This window comes from Molothrus aeneus, chromosome 2 (genome assembly GCF_037042795.1).
Source record: "Molothrus aeneus isolate 106 chromosome 2, BPBGC_Maene_1.0, whole genome shotgun sequence".
NCBI lineage: Eukaryota > Metazoa > Chordata > Aves > Passeriformes > Icteridae > Molothrus > Molothrus aeneus.
This window is the reverse complement of record NC_089647.1, coordinates 30,025,892-30,047,091: the sequence shown is the minus strand read 5'-3', so window position 1 is coordinate 30,047,091 and position 21,200 is coordinate 30,025,892. Positions and strand designations below refer to the sequence as shown.

The 21,200-nt window shown below is 47.8% G+C and overlaps 1 protein-coding gene across 3 annotated transcripts; it reads right to left on the bottom strand.

Moving 5' to 3' along the window:
- Positions 1 to 867: 867 nt before the first annotated feature.
- Positions 868 to 19,636, bottom strand: TSKU (tsukushi, small leucine rich proteoglycan). Of its 3 annotated transcripts, none has more exons than XM_066572287.1 (3): positions 19,466 to 19,636; positions 16,559 to 16,645; positions 868 to 4,271 (listed from the first exon to the last, which is right to left on the bottom strand). In XM_066572287.1, exon 3 carries the CDS (start codon positions 4,262 to 4,264, stop codon positions 3,206 to 3,208), a length of 1,059 nt encoding a protein of 352 aa, XP_066428384.1. In that variant the 5' UTR covers positions 4,265 to 4,271; positions 16,559 to 16,645; positions 19,466 to 19,636; the 3' UTR covers positions 868 to 3,205. The 3 variants fall into 3 exon arrangements, with proteins under 3 accessions (XP_066428384.1, XP_066428386.1, XP_066428387.1); XM_066572289.1 differs by lacking the exon at positions 19,466 to 19,636 and adding an exon at positions 17,216 to 18,205; XM_066572290.1 differs by lacking the exon at positions 19,466 to 19,636 and having other exon boundaries at positions 16,559 to 16,979.
- Between the last annotated feature and the right edge of the window lie 1,564 nt (positions 19,637 to 21,200).

Sequence of the window (21,200 nt, the reverse complement as noted above, 5' to 3'; positions counted from 1 at the left end):
GGAAGGAACAGGAACATTGCAACTTCCTACAGGCAGCTTCCTCAGTGGGGCCCTGATTGCACCACTTTTATACACAGCACCCAGAAGCCTTTAAAATTAAATTTGCTACTTAAGAGCAGGAACACCGCTCTGGAGAAGCTGCAGTTTATTCTTTAGGTGCAAAGGCTCTGCATGGTCTTAGCCCCCTGTGCAGCAGCCCCAGCTCTGCAGAGGAGGGTGCTGAGACTGGATTACGTGTGTCTCACTGCCAGAAGCTCTGTGGTCAGGCAATGTTCAGCTTTCTGTGCTCTGGCATCACTTCTGCATCCCTTTACTCCCTTCCATCCCCACAGACTCATAGACTCTTTAGGGATGGAAAAGACCTGCAAGATCATCAAGTTCAACCCTTAACCCAGCACTGCCAAGTCCACCATTAAACAGTCTCCCTAAGCACCACATCTACACGTTCTTGAATGCTTCCATGGTCTTGTGTGTCTCCCCACATCACCCTGCCTGCTGCAAATCCAGCCTTTCAACACTAGCAGAGCATGTCCTGGATGGGTCAAATCCACAAAGAAATCTCCACCTGCTCCACGAGCTTTGGAGCAGGTCCTGGAGTAGGGAATTTGCACCACATGCTCTCTGCTGCTTCACAGCCATGTGTTCCTAATTTCCTTCAAGTCAACCAGAGAAGCTGTCAAGTCTTTCCATCACTGAAGAACACAGTGAGCCAAGCACCGTGGGACAAATCCTGCCCCTAATTTGGAGACGCAACACCCATGGGGGCAGTGGGGATCAGCAGAGAAGGAGAGAAGCCGTGTTGCACTTCAGATCCAGTGACAGCTGCCACCTGCTCAGCATTAAAGCAATAAATCTGGGGGATCTGGGTTTATTCTCCTCCAAATCACTTTATTACATTGTGAGTAATCACAAAGCCTTACAATGCTGCAGGTTCTTTAAAAAAAACAGACTAACACAGCGACAGTATTTGCCAGCTTTTGCTAAGACTAGTTTAGCTAGCAGCTAGCGTGAGATTACACAAAGAAATCTTGCAGTCTCCAATTGGATTGTCACATTGGGTTTTAAATTACCACAGTGCTGCAAAGACAGTAACTTTGACAGTAGGTGATAACTGTAATGTTTCATCTATGTACAGGCTTAAAAAAGTAAACAGCTTTCTTTAAAAAAAATACATTTTCTGCCAGCAGAAAATAATTCTCTTAAAAAGGCAAAATCCAGTAAAACCCCCACATCTTTCCTCACAAACTGCCCCTGTCCTGCACTGCAGTTTGTTTCTGCTCCCCTCCAGATCTCTGCCCATAGGCAGCCCCATTGCCTTTTTAAGAAAATCAGCGTTTCCTGTGATTGTGAAGGCTGGTCAAACATCGCAAAGGCTCAGTAGAGGGGAAAAATCCCCAAAACTGAAGGAAGGGGTGAAAATCCCACTCTAAGCTACCCAAACAAATTATTGAAATTGAGATAGATGGAAATGTGGGAGTATTTCAGTACCAAATTTCAGTATCCAAAGTTAGGTGTTGACTCTGACTTTTATGGAGTCAGTGGGTTTGGGCAATAGGGTTTCCACTTTCCAAGACTTTTGGGGGTATGAGGACAAAACCTGAGCTTCTTCCAACACTCCCAAGGACAATTGTGAGATGAGTTTATATCTGCATCATGTTTACATGGATCTCCCTAAATCAAACATTGAAAGTGGCCCTGATGCAGGGCTTAGAGACCAAACTGCAGATCAGCTTGAGCATGACCCCGATCCATAACATCCCATCCCCCTGGACAGAGCATGCCAGATGTGGACCAGACCTCAGCAGTCACCACCACTGCTCCTATAAGCAAATTGGAGGCTTCACACATGGCATTGAGTCATGTTGTGCTGCCTTCTCCCACTTCCTCCTAGACTGGAGAAAAAGAGGGTCCAGAGGGGTTCCACAGCATTTCAGCAATGGAGAGAAAAAAAAAAAAAAACAGCAAAACATTGAGGACCAGGCTTTTTATCAGATTTCAGTTTTTCAGATTCACTTGGCAACCAAGGAGATGTGTGAGAGAAAGAAAAGCCACAATTCTGGAAAAAACCCCAAAAGATCTTTCCTTCGATAAGCAAAGTGCTTCAGGGCCACAAGCATCAGTGTTAATTCTTCCCCTGGCATGTTCTCAGAAGTGTTTTGGCACTGCAAGTTGCCTCACATATGCCCAGATGAGCTGCAGATGTTGTGCTCAGATGAGGAATGTCAGCCTGGAAACAACTTACTCTCATATCTCTAGGACTGCATCTTGGTTTGGTAAGGTCATCAAGAAAGAATCCCTGTCAAAGTTTCTTTCCAAGCTTCCCCAGAAAGGGAGGAGGGATTCTTTTCAATTTTTTTTTCTTTCCTGAGTTAGGCTACATGATCTCTTCCCTTTGCGGCCTCCTTCATCAAAGGCTGGTTGCTGGGTGAGATGTGGCTGTTAGCAGACCCCTCTGCTTCCCTTCCTCTGCTGCACATCATCTCTGACCAATGGCTCACCGAGTTTAAAAAGAGGTTGCCAAAGCTGGACTAAGTTAATTAGACATGAAAAGGATCAAGGTGGGAAAACAAGGAGAAATTGGTGGGAAAATGTCTCAGCTTACTCAATGTTTGTTGCACACCTATGCAAATAACATGTAAAACCCAGCATGTTAAGTGCACCCTGTATTCAGGTTTGTCTGGAAATGTTTCTTCAAGACTGAAAGTGCATGACAGGAAACAGGGTGCTGCTAATGAAGGCAACATCCAGAAGGCACATTTTGGGGAGTAACAATTAAAAGAAGGATGATGCATGGGTTTGTAAGCAAGCAGCTACAGAGCTGGTACATTTTGGTGTGTGCTCTGCAGAGGTGTAGCTTTGATCCTACAAACGTGTCTGAGGCATGAAGGGTTTGATCCAGACTGAGTGTTCTGCCCTGGGACCTGCAGAGCAGCTTGTCCCTGCATGGTCCAGCATCACCGCTCCTGAGCCAACGGGAGGAGTGAGGACATCAATGCACCGGCTAAAATCCGGAGCCTGCGGATAACGCAGACCGAGATTTGAGAGTTTATAAAATCCACAAACAATCAGCTATTGGCAAATACAAATATATAAATTATTGACAGTTTTACAAAAGGCACACTGCAAGCCATCTTAGTCCGACACCTGTACAAGTCCCACGGCTCCCCACCCTCCCTGCCCCACCCCTTCTTCTGCCCAGTTTTCATCACAAAACATAAGGTGCTGCTGCTACAGATCCATGGCTGTCATGGCAACTGAGGACTTCTTTTTTGGTCAGCCCAATTTGTCGGTGGTACTGTCCTTCTTTGATGGTCTTGAGACACTGTATGTCCTTCCCTAAGGTGATGCTTTTGATGGAAGGCAGGTATTTCAGCAAGGTCTTTGGCAAGGATGAGATGCCTGTCCCAGAGAGATTGAGCTCTTGTAGGGAGTTCAGACCAAAGATAACTTCAGCAGACAGTGACTTCAAGTTGGGATTGTTGGATAAATCCAGAACCTGGAGGGCTTGGAGCTCCTTGAAGCTCTGAGGAGATAACTCCCTAAAGCCATGCAGGCCACTGAGGGATAAATGAATCAAGTCTTTCAGCCCCGTGAAATCTCCTTTCTCAACCTTAACAAGAGGGTTTCCATCAAGATTTAAATATCGGAGAGGAATGCCTTGAAGGTTTGGTACAAATGTTAACTTGTTTCCAGAAAGATTTAAGTTCTGTATGTTGGGAATGCTCTTTTCATGGTGTCTTGTAATTGTGCTGAGCATATTATTGGATAGATCCACATTCAGGGATTTGCCTTGTCCTTTTGAAGCAAAAATGTCTATAGCTATATCCAAAAGTTTGTTATTGCTCAAATCTATGTCACTTAGAGGAGAACTGGAGAAACAGTCCTCCGGAAGGACTTCCAGAGAGTTATGACTCAGATCCAAGGACTCCAGGTACCGAAGCCTGGAGAATGTCGTGGAAGAAATCTTGGCGATTTTGTTGTAGCTCAGGTCGAGACTCACGAGGGTGGTGTATCCAGGGCCAGTAAGCATCGATTCATTTATTGTTTCCAGTTTGTTTGATGATAGATCCAAGTAGGAGGTGTCCAGAGGAATTGGGACAGGAACAATGTGTGAGCCTATTCCACTGCAGTCCACCTTGGTCAAGCTAAAGCTGTCAAAGAGACCAAAGGTTTCCACTTCACAGTGGCAGCCAGGGAAGCAGGTTTTTGTGGTACCAAAGCAAGGAAGGAGAAGCAGCAAATTGAACCAGGTCAGGAAATGCATTGTTCTCCTGGAAAACAAGACAATAGAAAAGCAGATCTAATTGCTGTAGAAATTACTTTATGAATCATGTGTAACTGTTTGACTTATGCAGTTTTGTCCTTTCTCTTTACAAAAGGAGAGATTAAGCATACCCTTAAATAGCATGGATATCCCAAAGACTTTTTCTCTCATGTTATGAATCCCAGTGGGAAATTAATGGAGAAAAAACATTGGGTCAGCAGTCTTTACACACATAGCCAAACTGAGGTGAAATTGGAAATGAGCTGTAAGAACAGTAGGCTGCCTTAAAGCATGATCTATCAAACATATAAACTTTTGACTGGACCATGGAAGAAAAGACCAGCTCCTTACTGCACAAATGGACATCCCATCTCCCTTCCTTGGACTTCAGATGCAGATTTTAGAAGTTTGGATTTGTATCAGGTGGCCAAAAACAATCTCCTTGGCCTGGTGGCAGCTCCTACCAGAGCAGAGGAACCGAGGTTTATTCAGTCTAACCCAGCCTTTGCTGTGGTGGGCCCGGCCCCCTGCACAGTGGAGACAATTTGCTTCATATGGAGTCTTTGGGGAGCCTCTGCTAATTGCATTAAGTGTTCTCTCTGATTAACAGTGCCAGTAAGCAAGGAGTTCTCTCCACTGCTTTGGTTTTGACCCGTCTCCCTCCAAGACAGTTCTGCCTCTCCATCATCTCACGCAAGGGAGGCAGATCAGAGCTGATCTGCACGCTCCAGCTTTGCTGAACCTCTTCAGATGGCATCCGAACAACTCGCCCACACAACAGTGGGCAACAACAGCTGCATGATTTCAAGAGACAGCCAAAACAATTTTTAGATCTGGAGAGGGTACATAGGAGCATGTCAGCATCCTGCAGGTCAGCACAGAGGCAACAAGGTCTGTCCTTGCTGGTTCCTATTGCAGCCATGGGTGATGACTCCTCATGCCTTACAAACGAGATCTCCAGAAGGCCAGAAACAAAAAATCTCACCAAACCAGACAAGCAGATCCATCAGCACTGGTCCTTGGCTATGCTGCTGGCCATACACAAACACTCACATGCCAACTGCTCATTTAATAAGAAAAAAGTTAAAGAAATCCCTTTAAATGAATGTTCCCATCTCCACTTCAGCGTCCCTGGTCTCTTACCTTTCCCACCACTGTTTTAAAGCATTTCATTAACTTCCTTGCAGTATTGAGTTTCACACACACCCTCTGATCTGGCTGAGATTCCTTCCTCACAGCCCTTGCAGCTTCCCAAGACCATTTCCTAGAAATTCACACTTCATCTCCCCTCACCCACCTCTTGTATTCAGTTTCTCTCCCTTTTCAGCATTGTCTTCTTGGCCCTGCTCTCATTCCCAGGAGACTGACTGGGGACTACTTGCCAATGTGCAAAAAAAGTGCAAGGGGGGAAAAATGTTGCAAAAGTACTGTCCTGATCACTGATGTGAGTTGTATGGCAGTGTCTCCCAGATCTCCTGCAAATAGAGAGCAGAAACTGGGACTCTGGCCAAGTTGCCTGCAACTAAACCATTGCTAAAGGCCCCTTTGGGGTCCATTATTCTATAAAAAAACCAGAAAATTGGTAAGATGAGCCCTAGCCTCAGCCCATCTCAACTGTTTCTCGAGAAAACACATATGTGTGCAGAGAGAACATAGAGGGGTAGCGCTCTTCTCTGCAGACACTTTTCCAGATATTCCTTTCCTAATGACATCAAGGCTGATCCCCTCTGGTTCTGTGCAGACAGACATTGCTGCCTTCTGCAGTCCCTCCTAAAATAAATGCTACTATTTTTATTTTTTCATGAAGCTGCATTTGGATTGCACTGAAATGTTTTATTACCAGGGGAGGTTACAGCAGTGGGGAGTTCCTTGTAAACTAAAACTGCAAAACCTCAAATGTTAAATATCTCACCTACAGGGAAGTACCTACATTGGTATCAGCCCAGTCTGCTGGCATTTCTTCTCCCAAATTCTACCCAGTGGCTATTCCTACTTGATGTCCCTGTATGGAAAGGACTTCCAACTTCTCCTTCAAAAGTGCATCTTGTTTCCTCAGAGAATTGTTTTAGCTCTGTTGGAAGCTGAATCATACACCAGGAAGTCCAAAGACACACCAGTATGAAATTTTACTTTCTGAGCACTGCTAAAACCTCCATTGGCTTCTTATGGAGCATCTGACCTAATTTAACTGGGAATAGACTTTTAATAAGGCCTGTAGTGGCAGGACAAGGGGCAATGGTTTTAAATTAAAACAAGAATAATTCAGACTAGATCTAAGGAAGTAGTTTTCTGTGATGAAGGTGGTAAAACACTGGCACAGGTTGCCCAGAGAGGTGGTAGATGCCCCATCCCTGAAAACATTCAAGTCCAGGTTGGATGGGGCTCTGAGCAATCTGGACTACTTGAAGATGTTCCTGATTATTGTGGGGAGTTGGACTGGGTGGCCTTCAAAGGGTCTGTTCCAATCCAAGCTATTCTATGATTCTATGAATTGAGAGAAGATTGAAAACTGATGCTGGGCTTTGATATGCACCTGCTCAAACCCTTTTGACATGGGAATTCCCCTCCTGATCAGCCTCAAAAATGATTGCCAGAAGTGGGCAGATACAGTGACTCTCACTGCAACATCCATCACTTCAGCCAGCAGTAAAGACAAAACATGACACAGCTGAAATGTAGTACACAAAGCTCAGCTGAAGCATTTGCATAGCATCTATTGCCTCTTTCCTCCTCACAGCACTGCCACAAATTCTCCCTTACTGGGTCTGCAATTGCTTTGCAGATGGGATACAATCCATTAGTACCAGTTGGAAACTCCCCTATGGAGCAGCATGGAGCATCACAGGCAAACATGCCACTTGGTTGATAGCTCTGATAAAATATAGGAGAAATAAAGTCATCTTCCAGTCCAAGAAAGAGACTCCTGCATTGCCAGATAATTGGCAAAGAGCTTAGTCAGGTACAGGCATGTTTTATTATACTGTGGAACAACCGATAGCTCTCTTTGAAATGGGGAAAGAAACAGACTGCAGGCATTTACAGTTCTGTGTACAGTGTATATTTGAAACTGCACCAAAATGCCTCTGGATTGCTGCCCACGAGCTGCTTTGTTGATAAAGGCAGGAAGCCAAGGTATCCCCTTGTAAAAGGAAGAGGAGTTATCCTCTTGCAACACTGGGGAGTTTCACCTAGGTAAACACCATGGACAAGAAACCACTGGCACCATCACCTAGGACAGCAAGGGGAAAGTCACTGGGAGAAAGCAGCCCACCCAGGGGCTGGTTTAGCCATGTCCTCTTCATCTCTATGGCTATTGAGGTACAAAGAGATCCCAGTGATTGGTTTTGGGCATCTGGAAGCTCTAGGGGTCTTTTTATACCTGCTGATTGCAACATGAGCTGCTGGGGGTGCAATATCTTCCGCCGTGTTTCAGGTGCCTATAGTGATGCAGGGCTCTGGTCTTTATATCTTGCTCATCCTTTCTGCAGGGCAAATATTCTGAGACAACCATAAGGAGAGCCTGAGGGGGTTAATGGAGCCAGTGTTGGACCAAGCTTCTAGCAGGATGGCAGCCTTCTCCTCCGATCCCATATCTCCCCTTTAGCCTGCGGATGACCTTGTGCCTTCTCCCTGCTATGCTCAATCATTGCAACCCCGTGTGGCAAGACTCACACAGAAAACCCACACTGAGATTTCCCAGCCAAAAAGCTGCCAACATTAAAAGCAGATTGCAGAGGGACGCCAGGCTCAGATGATGGTCAGGGAGTGAGGTGGGAGGGAGGAAAGCTTTGTTACTGTGTTGTTGCAAATTCACGCTTCTCACTGCATTTGATTTCTTCCTTCTCTTCTCCCTTAAAGACTTTTCTCATTAGGGAGATCAGCTGACACATCCCTCCCTGGATGAAAGCCCATTGCTTGGGGACTGGCCCCCTCTTCGGGAATGAGGATATTAAGAGGATGCTACCTAGGCTACCTCCAGTTGCCCTGGCAACCACCAAGCTGGAATTCCCCATAGCAAAAAATCAATGACTAATTAAAGAAATAATACAAGGGGAGGTGCTTTAGAGTTTGCTGTTTGATGGAGTCAGGAAACAGCTGCCCTATTCTTCATTCCCTCAGCCTCCCTCAACATGCCTCTGAACAAAGCATCCTCTGAAATGCAGCTGGGGTTGGGGCTAAAGGCCCAAATTTACCCAATGAAGCTTGAACTATATGGGTAAGAAGTGCAAAAAAACCCCCAAAACACTAGGTGTCTCTACGGTGGGGTGAAGAGAATGAAATTGCTCCAGAAGGGGATGAAACCAGCCTAAGACCATACACATCCCTGGAGATGTCACTCTCCCCCTTGTCCATGACAGGGTAGAAGGATGCTCAGTCTCCCTGGTTACTGCTTCCCACCCCATTCTTGGCTGCATCTTCCAAACCCTAGTCCTTCCCAATACCCAGGTGCACTTGGATAAACCAGTTTGGGTCACTGATCCAACAAAAACCCCTCTGATCTTTCTCTTTCCCCTTTGCTGGGTCAGCTTTCCAACAAATTCTGGTGACCATCCATAGAGATACCAGCTCTCACACAGGAGTGGAGAACACAGAATCTATCTTTTCCATAGCAGCCCACAACCAGACCAAATTAGATATGAATCTGTAAGGCATGGCGGATAGATCCTGGTAATTTCTACATTTTTTGCCAATATTAATTCTGGATGAGCAGCAAATAGACCAAATTTCAAAGAAAAAAGGCAAAAAGGAAGAGCTGAAGTCCACCTGTCCCAAATAGAGTTGTTGCCCTAGCAAAGGACAAAAGAGTTGTATTAGCAACAATATTTCTGGAGAAAAATTTTAGGATTGTCTTCTGCCTCTTGTATCAGCCAAGTAAAGAAATAAACAAAGTCTTCACAGCAAAGCTCACCAGGCCCACTTGGCTGCCAGCACTAATTGGGGTCAGGGAAAAAGGAATGTTATTGGAAAGTGAAACAAGTGCATAGGTTATGATAGAGGCCATAAATCCTCCAGACTGAGGGGAAAAAAAAAAGTTGGCTCTGGCTCTTTCTCTTTTTAAATATCTTGGAGTCTAAGTGGCAGCTGGGACAGCAGCTCCAGAGCACCAGAATGCTCCAGAGTTTCTTCTCAACAACAAAATTGCATAAGAGACCTTTCCCCCCTTTCTCCACCCATTAATTATTCTGTAAAATTAGAATAATTACTGACTAAAGTGCAGCACTAGCAGCAGCTACACTTTTCCAGCGTGGACTCTCCCGGCTGAGCCCAAATGACGCCACAGATGCAATCGCGGTCGGGTCTCCAGATCCCATATGCCAATTTGAGCAGGCAGCAAAACTAGCTCAAACCAGCCTACAGCCAGAGACCATTAAACCCTTGCTGCAGACACACACCCCTCCCATAATAAAGAGACTGCTGCTGACAAAGTTACTCCTTTTTTACTGTTGTTTTTTTCGTGTGAATCTATTGAAAGTAAAGGTCATTCAGGCTTTTGCTTCGCCTGCTTCAGACCAGCTCTTCCTGCAGAAGGCTTCCCCACATAAATGCTGCAAAGAGCTCTTGATAAATATTATTAAACCTCACAAAAAAAATGTTGGTGTAAATGGGAGCAGCGTTTTCTGATCCGCTTGTTACATTTTGTTGTTTGCTGGTTTGGAAGACACTTTGCAAACAGTCCTGGTTTTATGCTCAGTGTTTGAGACTTCTGGGGTTTGGGGAGAGGGGAGCTAATGGGAATTCAAGAAGTATGTGGTTTTTATGTTTAATTCTGCATTTGTTAGATGGGTTTGAGAGAGGTCAGTGGAGTTACTCTTGGTGTAACTCTTTCTGAAAGAAATCAGAAAGATTCTGATCTTTCAGCAGGATCAGAATCAGTCCCTTGGTTCTTCCAAATCGCACTTGATTTCATGGAGGCCTCCATCAGGAGGCATTGCACAAGTCACTTTTAGGGGATAAGTTATCACCCTTCACTTCACTCTGATGGTTTTATCTGTGGGACTTGCAAAGCTGCTTAGCTAAGGCATCCCAAATTTTCTAGTGGGATATAAACACGGGGATTTGCAACCCTATTGCCTTACCAGTGCATGCAAGCATTAGGATAAGGGGAAGCTCAGCCAGTGGAGTGGTGACTTTAGCCCTTATGGTTTAATGTAAAGAGACACCAAGAGCTTGAGGGGAGTGAAAAGGCATCCTGCAGGGGCCTGAATCCTGCTTTTTGCTCCATGTTCCTGCTCCCTGGGAAAAATCAGAATGAAATGCAAGGAATGCAAAAAGAAAAAAAGAAAAGATTTCTCTATGAATTCCTTTGTGCTTTAATTATTTTGCCTGGCAAGATCATGGAGCAGATCCTCATGGAAGCTTTGCTAAGGCAGATGGAAAATAAGGAGGTGGTTGGTGATAGCCAACATGACTTCACTAAGGACACATCCTGCTGGACAAATTTCATGGCTTTCTATGACACAGTTACACTGTTTGTGGATGAGGGAAGAGCGACTGACATTATCTACCCGGACTTGTGCAAAGCATTTGACACTGATCCACACAACATCTTAATCTCTATGGAGAAAACGTGGATTTGATGGTTAGATGACTCAGTGGATAAGGAAGTGGCTGCACAGTCATACTTAAAGAGTTAAAGTCAACAGCTTGATGTTCAAGTGGAAACCAGTGAGGAGCAGGAAATTGCATAATCAGAGACAAGATGGTGCTTCCTGATCTGGACAAGAACCCCATTGCTCTGCATCAAGTCTGTGTTTGCAAGACTTGAATCTCACCAAACCCCATGGAATAAAGGTTCTGGACAGCCAGAAGGAGCAAAGAACAAAAAACAATATGCCATTTCACATTTTTCTGTCTTGGTTATTTCCATGTGCTTTTCTCCTCTCTGGACAGAAATTGCTGAGCCAAAACTGCAATGACTTTCCTGCATCCAAACATGGTCTCCGTCCTTTAGGGAGACTTTTGTAGATGTTACAGGGGATGGGATAGATAAGATTAGCAAAGGCAAAGTGAAATTAAGCATCAAAGACATCAAAACCATTTCACAACCCCAAAGGCAAAGCCAAGCAGCCCCTCAAGCCACCACATGGGCTGCAGAAAAGATGTGTGTGATTGACCTAGAGGTAACTCCAGACTGTACAGCTCCACACTATGTATCTGTGTTCAAATATAGAATCATTTAGGTTGGGAAAGACCTTGAATATCATTGAATCCAGCTGTTAACCCAGCACTGCCAAACCCACCACTAAACCCTGTCCTTAAGTGCCACATCTGCACATATTTAAATGTCTCCAGGGATAGTGACTCAAACACTTCCCTGGGCAGCCTGTTCCAATGCTTGACAACCCTTTCGGTGAAGAAATTTTCCCTAATTTGCAATATAAACATCCCCTAGTGCAACTTGAAGCTGTTTCCTCTTGTCCTATTGTTGTTACTTAGGAAAAGACACTGAAATGCTTGCTTGGCTGAAAGTCTCTGCTCTATTTTTTTTAATGTAAAAAGAAAATCCTTTATTTAATAAAGAAATGGAAAGGCTTATTAAAATAAACTTTGTTACAACTGTTAATGTCACAATTCCCATCTGCTTTGCAAGAGGCCACAGATAATTTATCATCCTACTGCTTAAACAGCTAGTAGTTTATTCCACTTGTGCAATCTTCCCCCTCAGGCATCCCTCATTCCCCCTGGAGGAGGAAATCAAGGTGCAGGGTGGTGTATTTTGGGATCTGACAAAAGGAAAACATGTGCAGGCAGGTCTGCCAGCCCATACAGTAACTTCCAGCTCATTTACATCCATGGCTGAAATACAATTTCTGCCACACTAAAAGCTTTGTGCCTTGAAAAGATGCATTTTGTGAGGGAAGATCAGCCCAACTCCGGGGATTTTTCCTCAAGTGGGAAAATGCTGGTGCCACAACCAGCACAGGAAAATGAGGAATTAAATCACTGTGGCATCGGGATTTGCAAAACATTCCCACTTCTCTGCTCAGCCCAGAAAGCTGTCAGCTTAATAGCAGTTTATTCCAGGTGGAGGAATTAGTCTCCTGTGGATTTTGAAAGCAATTTTGCTTTCCAGCCTCAAGTCAAACTGTGCTTGTGCCCAGAGGGGGCATTTCCAAAAGGAAATTGTTTGCCAGGCCTCCTGAGTGGCTGGGGGCAGGGGAAGGCAGGTGTTGGAGAGGTGCAGCACCAGGAGGGATTCACAGGGCTCTGTGGGAGCAGACAGGATGTGAGCATCCCAGCCCCACCATTGCCTCCTGGCTATTCCAGCTGCAGAACCACTCAAACTGGGAGCTTTGGCAGCTGCAAGTGGTTCCCAGCAGTCTGGGATGCATGGAATCAGTCAAACAGGTGACAGCAAGGGATGGAAGAGCTCAGAACTTTCTCCTGCTCTAGAATCACTTCCAGCATGGCCATCCTGAACTCTTTCACCCCTAACAACTCCTATTTCTTGTCCTCCCTGCTCTGCTTGTTAACTGTGAGCATTTCCAAGAGCAGGAGGCCACACTATTCCGGCACTCACTGAGTATAAGAGAGACTTCATCTCTGCCAGGAACACAAATATTTTCTTAACCATCTCAAACTCAGCCTGAATAGAATTTTTATCATAGCGACATGTACCAGAATGGGAGGCCTCCGTTATTTTGGCACAAACTCAGGAACAGACCAGCCCTTCAATATGGTGCTTCATAGCCAAAGGAGAGGTTTACACAGAGTTTTGTGCCAGTCCTAGAGCATTAGGACTGCTGTAGAATGACTTGGTGAAGCTGCTCCATCACGTCTAGTGCCCAAGAACCCACTGCGAGGCACAAAGGGAGCCTGGGAGTGCCCAGGCTTTACCCAAATCTCAGCAGTTACCTTGAGAGGATTAAACCCTCCTCCTTTCTTAACTTGTGAATTATTGAAAGCAAAAATGATGCCAGCAAGCTTCTCCTGGAGCCTCAGCCCTTGGTGGCGCACACCTGACAGCCAACCCCAGACAGCTCCTGCTCTGGCTCCTGCTATGATGATACTTTTTCACTGCACTCCAGCTCCCAGAGACATGATATAATTCCAGAGGAATGCACTCCAGGATGAACACCATATGCCAGCGAGGTGCAGCATGGGGAGAGGAAATCTCCTGCCCACAATGGATACTTCTGGTTTTAGCTGTTGGAAGAGCTGATCAGCCATGCCACTGTGCCCAGCTGGGAAATGCCACATGCCATGCACATCCCTGGCATGGCAGCTACCAGGTTCTGTGCCAGGGAAGTGCAGGTTGCAAGGACCCACCAGCAGCTCTCTGGTCAATGAGGGAAACACGTGATGCCTATGGATATTCCCCACATGCCTGAACTGGATTGCTTCCAATCACTCCAGAGGGCAGGCCTGAACTGCAGAGAGACCATACTGCATGGGTGGGTTCCCCCAGAGAAGATGAGCTAGGCAGGGGGAAGGAAACAAGAGAGAGGAGGGAGGAGAAGGTGATACATCCCAGGGTGATGCCTCTGCTCTTGCTGGTGAGACACATCCCACCAAGAGCAAACAACTCATCACAGCCTCATCATCCTGTATCTCTGATGGCTTTCCAGCTCTTTCTCCTTGAATCATAGAATCATTAAGGTCGGAAAAGATCTCTAAGAGAATTGAATCCAATTGAATCCATTACAACAGAGGGGGCTGCAGATCATGTTTAAGTACTGCCTCCAACAGCATGCCTTTGTCATGGTGCAGCCAGCACTGGAAAAAATCATGAGAAAGCAGAGGGAAAAGAAATTCAGCCTGGCTGGGCAACACCTTCAGCCCTAGCGGAAGGATTTTAAGAGGACTCCATGCAGCTTTAGCTCTCTGAAAGGCAGGAGATGCCAATCTCCCTTCTCCTAACAGCCCTGAGGGGCTGCTGACTTCAGTCAGCAAGGGCAAAACAAGGAGACTGGGAGTTAAGCTGGGTGCCTAATGGCACTGCTCCAGCTGGCCCAGGGATCCTTTGTGGGCTTTTTATTTGTTTTTGTGGTTGGATTTTTGTCCATGCACAATAATCTCTGGGCCCCTTTGCTGTCTGTGGCTCTCAGCATGCAGCTGCAGACCCTCCACTGAGGAGATAATAAACACAATCCTGACCATTATTGTTGCAAACAGCACAGCTGGAGGCTCCCATCTCATTCCCCTTATGGCCTTTCTTTGCCCCTCCTCTCCAATAATTCTTGAATCATAATGCTGCAAACAATGAATGCCAGTGAAACTGCTTGGTGGAGCATCAGCTGGGGCTTCAGGAGCTACCCCCACCCCAGTGAAGCATGTGAGACATTTACTAGACACAGTGGGTCTCCTACAAGGTTTGGGAAGGGGGGATTTGGGGAGGGGAAGGGTTGTAGGTAGAGCTGATAAAGGGTTTACCAGTAGTGTGCCATTCCCACCATGATTCCCACTGCAGATGATGCTTCATTGCCCCCATGATGTGCAGTATCTCCTCAGCTATTTCCCTTCCCTCCTTGGCCTGGGATTCTCCAGTCCCTCTTGGTTGGTGGAGGATTTTGGAGAAAGATCATCTGAAGTGGGTTGAGAGAGCCATTTCCCCAGCAGAACCAATTTCCCACCACTGATGCCACCCTGAGTCCCCATTTAAGTGCCTCAGTTTCTCTCCTGACACTTGGAGAAGTACTAGGTCTGAGAGGTGTTCACTCACCCCCATCCCCAGGTTTAATTCCCACCAGTTTAACTGGGAAGGGAGCACAAGGCCTGTGGCTCTCACCCCACACAGAAGTCCCCAGCCAACACTGCCACTGCTGTAACTGCTCCAGACAAATGCTACCACAGTCCCTGGGCACCATGTCCAGCTCCTGCCTTCCTGGACACTCTAGGGACAGCATCCCTGCTTTGCCCTCTGCAAAATGGGCAGCCAGGCCAGGGGAGAGGGAAGGGGATGGATGAGACTGGCCAGGTTCAGTTACCTTATGATCCAATAATTCTTTGAATTGGAGATTGCTTGCAAGAAGTTGCAATGCTTTGGTCCTGGACAGATACAAACTGAACTTCTGTAGTAGGATTAAAGTGCTTTGGAGAAAGGATCTCCCCTGTTTTGCTCTGTGAAGTTTGGCCTCACCATGACAACTGCTACAGAGTTATCGTTCTCAAGGATAGGAGGAAAACAGGCAATTTTGGGGTCAGGAACATGTCCTGCCCCACTTGGAGACAGGTGACACAAGCCCCATGCACATGTGTCACCTCAGAGGTCTGAGGAATCACATCTGATTTGACCCATCAGTCACAGCAGGAGTTTGAGTCTCAATTTTTCATGAGGAGGATTATCTTATTCAAAGTAAAAAAAATCTTTGAAAATACAGTGCCCATCCCTGAAAGTGTTCAAGGCCAGGTTGGACAGGCCTTTGAATAAGCTGCTCTAGTGGAAAGTGTCCCTGCCCATGGCCAGGGTGTTGAAACTGGATGATCTTTAAGGTCCAACCCAAACCATTACATGATTTCTCTCCCCACCCCTGGGTTTGAGCTGCTGGCAAGAATCAGGGGAAAGGAGAGGAATCACCATCACAGAGACAGAGACAGCAAAAAAGACTGAGGAAGGGAGAAAGGGGAAGGAAAAGAAACGCTGCAGACACCGGCACTCAGACGTTACACACAGCACGTGGCCCTCTGTCTGCTATGCTGAAGATAAAGTGCTTTTTTCCAGTTTGCCACTGCTCTGACAGGAGATTTCCAGCCTGGTTAGTGCAACTCAGGAATGTCCCATGCTAAGGCAGCCAGGATGGTTTAATCTCTTGCAGTGTCTGCAAGCAGACGGGAAGGCTGGGGTGATTCCCAGAGCACAAATTTCCTTCCCCCGCTGCTGCACACCATGAATGCAATAGAAACTCCCAGGAAATTAATTCCACCCCCCTCTAAAAAAAAATTGCAATAAAAATTAAAATATGAAGATTTCCTTGTAATGAATGGCTGAGCCATTCATACATTTGCCTCGATAGGTCCAGGTGCCAAGTTTTAAGACAAGAAACAGCTTGCTCAAGCCAGCCTTTATCTCTTCCCAGCCCTCAACATCTCCGTGTTGGGAAGTTTCTTTTGATAGCCTGCCAAGGCAGCCAGTGCTGCAGCTACCGTGCAGAGCCTGGGGGTGCCAGGGGTCAGGAGGGCTGCCGGACAAGGATGCCTTGTCTCATCCCACCCTCCAGACTCTGCTTCTCCCCACCAACCAGCTAACAAAAGAGGATAAGGAGGAGGAGGAAGGAGGAGAGACTGAAAGAGAATAAAAAAAAAGCAGTTAGGGATGGAGGGAAAACTCTAAACCTCTGGAAGACGGTGGCTCACCTTTTATTCCCAGCTCAGTCTTGCACAGGAGTGACACTCACTGCTGCTCACTGTGTGGCTGCCTGAGGGAACACAGGATGCTTTTCCCTATATTAAAAAAAAAATAAATCCACAAAACCCCTAAGAACTTCTGCATGTTTTTTCCCCCCTTTTCTCCCAATTTCCTCTCATCCATTCAATGCTGGTTTGTTCCTTGCACTGAGTTGTAAAGAATAGGGGTGCAGGAAACCCTCATCCCAACCCTGCAGCCTTTCCTGCCAGTCCAGCCTGTCATCAGAAATTAATGTCCCCTGGGATGTCTGTCACGTCCTCGTTCCCTCCAGGCATTTTGTTATTGCTCCCCACTGCCTCTGACAGCAGCTGCTCAAATTCATTCACAAATCAACAACGTCTGCCCTGCTCCAGGATGCCGCAAGGGAAAACCAAAACCCGTCCGAGTGCTGCCCCCCGAGCCTCCTGCCTGCCCCCGTGTCGGCTCCGCTCCCCCGCGCACCCACCGCCTCTGGAGCACGGCAGGGCAGCTCCTCCTGGGCCATTTATAACCCGCATGGGAGCAGGCACCTCCCCGTGCCCTCCGGGGGGCCGGGACCGCCTCCCGTGGGTCACGGTGGGACCGGAGCCAGGCCCCGCTTTGCCAGGGCGATGGCACACACTGACCCGCTGTGCTGTGAGCGCCTGGCTGCCTACAGCCAGCCCCCGGCCAAGTTCAGCCTGCAAATCCTCCCAGGGACGAGCCAGCTTCCTCCGCTCCTTTCAGCATCTAACACATCCAGCGTGCCTCTTGTTCCCGGAGAGATCGGCGAGACGGTCCGACCCTGCCCTTCCCCGCCGGCTCTTCTGCCGGTCTTCTTCGCCCTGCTCCTCACCGCTGCAATAGCCCGGTGCTGCCGGCCGAGCTCCGGAGCGGCAATCAATGCGATATTTCAGCGCAACGCCAGCGATCGGCACCGGCTGCTCTCCGCACAGCAATGGCACAGTGTCCAGCCAGACAAGTTTCCCACTGTAACTTCGGTGAATGCTGTTATTCAGGCGGACGGCAGCTGATTTATCATGGCAGGCACACGGGGAAAGCTTTCCGTTCGGGAGGCCGGGGGCTGCTCGTCCCGCTGCCGCGACGAGCGCCGTGAGCTCAGCAGGGTTCGCTGTGCTTTCCTTGCAGCCGTGCTCCGATGCCTTCGCCGCCACGGAATTGCATTCCCGAGCCGTGCTGGCGAGCGTCGGCTAACGGAGGCGATGCCACTTCCCCGCGACAAAAGCCACCAGCTCCATCCGCGCCGCTCTCCTCCCAGGCTTCCCAAATCCCAAGCCAGAGGAGTGAAGTTGACAGACCCTTTTGATTCCAGAAAGCTTGGCACGTGTTGTGGTTTACTGAGCTAATAAATCTGCCGTGGGCTGCGCCTTTTAATGACTGCAGCATTAATAACAAGTTTCCTGGGAGCTGCTTGAAAGTTTACAGGGTGTGTGCACTATCAGGGGAACCCCGTGCTTTCTGACCTCCTGCTTCAGAAGTCACACCCAGCAGCTTCTTTCATGCTTTCTTTCTTTCTTTCTTTCTTTCTTTCTTTCTTTCTTTCTTTCTTTCTTTCTTTCTTTCTTTCTTTCTTTCTTTCTTTCTTTCTTTCTTTCTTTCTTTCTTTCTTTCTTTCTTTCTTTCTTTCTTTCTTTCTTTCTTTCTTTCTTTCTTTCTTTCTTTCTTTCTTTCTTTCTTTCTTTCTTTCTTTCTTTCTTTCTTTCTTTCTTTCTTTCTTTCTTTCTTTCTTTCTTTCTTTCTTTCTTTCTTTCTTTCTTTCTTTCTTTCTTTCTTTCTTTCTTTCTTTCTTTCTTTCTTTCTTTCTTTCTTTCTTTCTTTCTTTCTTTCTTTCTTTCTTTCTTTCTTCCCTTTTCTTTTGTCTTTTTTTTCTTTTTTTTTCTTCAATGAGAGAATGAATAAATCTTGCTCAGCTTTCTCTCTCCCCTTCCCAAACACACCTTCCCCATCAGCTTAATCCACTCACAGATGGGAAATTCCCAGGCAGGAATGCCTTTGCCATGCCTTTATCAACATAACCCGGGGGAAAGGACCCCCCCCTCTGCACCTTCCAGCTTCTACGCCCCATCAAGCCGACCCCTCCAAGCTTTCCTTTCCTTCCCATTTCTCTCCTTACCTTGAGTAAGCTCCAGACCCTGCGAGCCCCCCAGCACCAGAAACCCACCAAAAAGCTTCTCTTCGCTCCCGAGAGTTGAGGGGAGGGCCCGGAGAGGAGGAGGAGGAGGAGGGAGAGGAGGGGAGACAGGGAGCCCTGTGTGAAATCAAAGCCCCGAAGCCGGGCACGGGAGGCGGTGCGGAGCCTCCAGCTGCTGCTCGGATTACTCTGCAGCCGTGGCGATCCCGAGACCTCTAGAAACCACCATTCCACTGGGGGAAGGAGAAGTGAAGGGATTCCAGCTGGAGACGCTTCATCCCGGGAGGGCAGCCGGGCTGGGGGCTCGTACGCACCCACCGCACCGCAAAGTTCCCCCTCTGGAAAAACCAGAGGTGGGGAAAAAAGTAGTTTGCTTCCACCCGAGACCTCTGTCCTTCCCCTTACCCTGTACCCCCGGCCTCTGGACCCCTTTTTCGCGAGGAAAAACTCACCACACGGAAAAAGTTTCCGCACTCTGAGGCTGGGGAGGGCTCCGCAGCAGGGACCCCCGGTGCTGGCCCTGCGCATCCCCGGGGAGGTGGCAGGGAGGGCTCAGCCCATCGCGGCACAGCGTCCCCCCTCCCCAAAAATGAGCCCCACGCTTCTGCACACGCGGGGAAGTTTGGAAGGGGGTGCAGAGAGGTGTGCAGGGGCCAGGGAAGGGATGGAGGGCGCAAGGAAGGGGTGGGGGTCAGGGAGGGGATGCGGGGTCAGGGAGGGGCTGGGGGCAGAGGGGGGCACTCACCGGGCCGGGGCCGGTTCCCACGGCGGGAGCGGGCAGGAGCGGGGCTCGGGGCCGGCTGTCCCCTTCTGCTCTCCTCCTTCTCCCTCCTCCTTCCCGTGCAAGGCGTGCAGCTGGCCGGGCAAGCTGGCTGCCCCCTTCCCCGCAGGAGGAGGGAGGAGGGAGCTCAACAGATGGCTGCACACAAGGGAACATCTGGGAGGAGGAGGAGAAGGAGGAGGAGGAAGGAGGCAGGAGGCAGGACTTGCGTTCGACTGTGCCACTCCTGAGCTGGCAGACCCCCCTTAACAGGGGAAGAGGCGAGGGGAGGTGTTGAGACAGCTTTGCACATGCACACAGTCCCCCTTCCTGCTGCCTTGCATCCCCCCTGGCTAAAATTCCTTGTCGTTCCTTTGCTTTCTTGGGGATCACACCGGACTTGCCCTTTCAGCACAACCGTGTTTCCAGCTCTGACCTCTGCAGGGCTGTATTTGCAGACGTGAATTCTATTCCTGAGCACTGCCTTCATTCAGTTTTCCAGCCTTTAGTGCCAAGATCAGCTTTGGCACCCCGGGGTGCAGGTAGGACAAGGCAGCACCAACGTTTGAGCAATGCCAGCAGGCAGGAGACTGGGGGTTAGAAATTGTATGGTGCAACCCTTGAAATAAATAAAGAAAGAGACAAAACAAGCAAAAAACCCCAAACAAAACAAAACAAAACAAAAACACAAACACCTCCGCCAAAAAACCCCAAAAAACAAACAAAACCAAACCCCAAAAAACAAACAAAACCAGGTATTAATCCACAGTGCGGGGAACAGAAAGTCTGAACCCTATCACTGGAGGATAGGCAGTGCCTGGGCCTATGAATGAGCAGCCCTGCATCAAAATTTCTCAGCTATTGGATGTAGTGGCCCAGTGGTGGCTTTAGTCATGATGGTCATACTGGAAAGAGAATCAGAAGTCACAGAGTCATAGAATATTCTGAGGTGGAAAGAGCTCACAAGGATCATCAAGTCCAGCCCTGGGGGCAATTGCCCATACAGGTATTGAACCCACAACCTTGGCATTTTTAGTACCAGGCTCAAACAGGCTGAGCTCATCTCAGGGTGTCAAGTGCCTCATGCCATGGTGCCATGACACTGGAAAAGGCAAAAGGGACTGCAAGGGTCCATAGGTCACAGAGGACATATCCTGTGGCTGGCTGCAGCTTCTCATATTCAGCATCTTGCACCCTTTGTGTATTACTGGCCTGTGCCACATCTCAAGATGTGTGGTTGCTTGTTTCTTAAAAAGTTTAAGTTAAGAAAGTACAATCAGGCTTCCTGTTGTTTGCTTTTAGTAGCACCAAAATACCGCACTTGCCCCATATTGATGATCAGGGTAACCTTCAAGCGAGCCTGGTGCTGAGATTTGTATTTAGCATCTCTCTGTGGTGAAAATGCGGTGAAAAGGGTTTGGTTTGGTTTGGTTCTGCTCAGCTGCTTTCTCCAAGAACATCAGTGCATGAAGATTTGCTGGGTGACCTCCCTGCCCAGCAAACACAGCTCTGGTCAGAGGGGATGAGGCTCGAGGCAGGAGGTACTGAGGGCATCAGGAAGATGTCACAGTTGTTCCTCTCCACTCTCCGCATTTCCGAGTGTGGCTTATCCAGGATATGTGCTCACTCTGCCCGTCTCAGGAGCTGCTTTTCGGGAATCACCATCAGACTGTGAAAGCACTGCCAAGGAGCAGCCCCAGGGAGCCAGAGAGAGGAAATG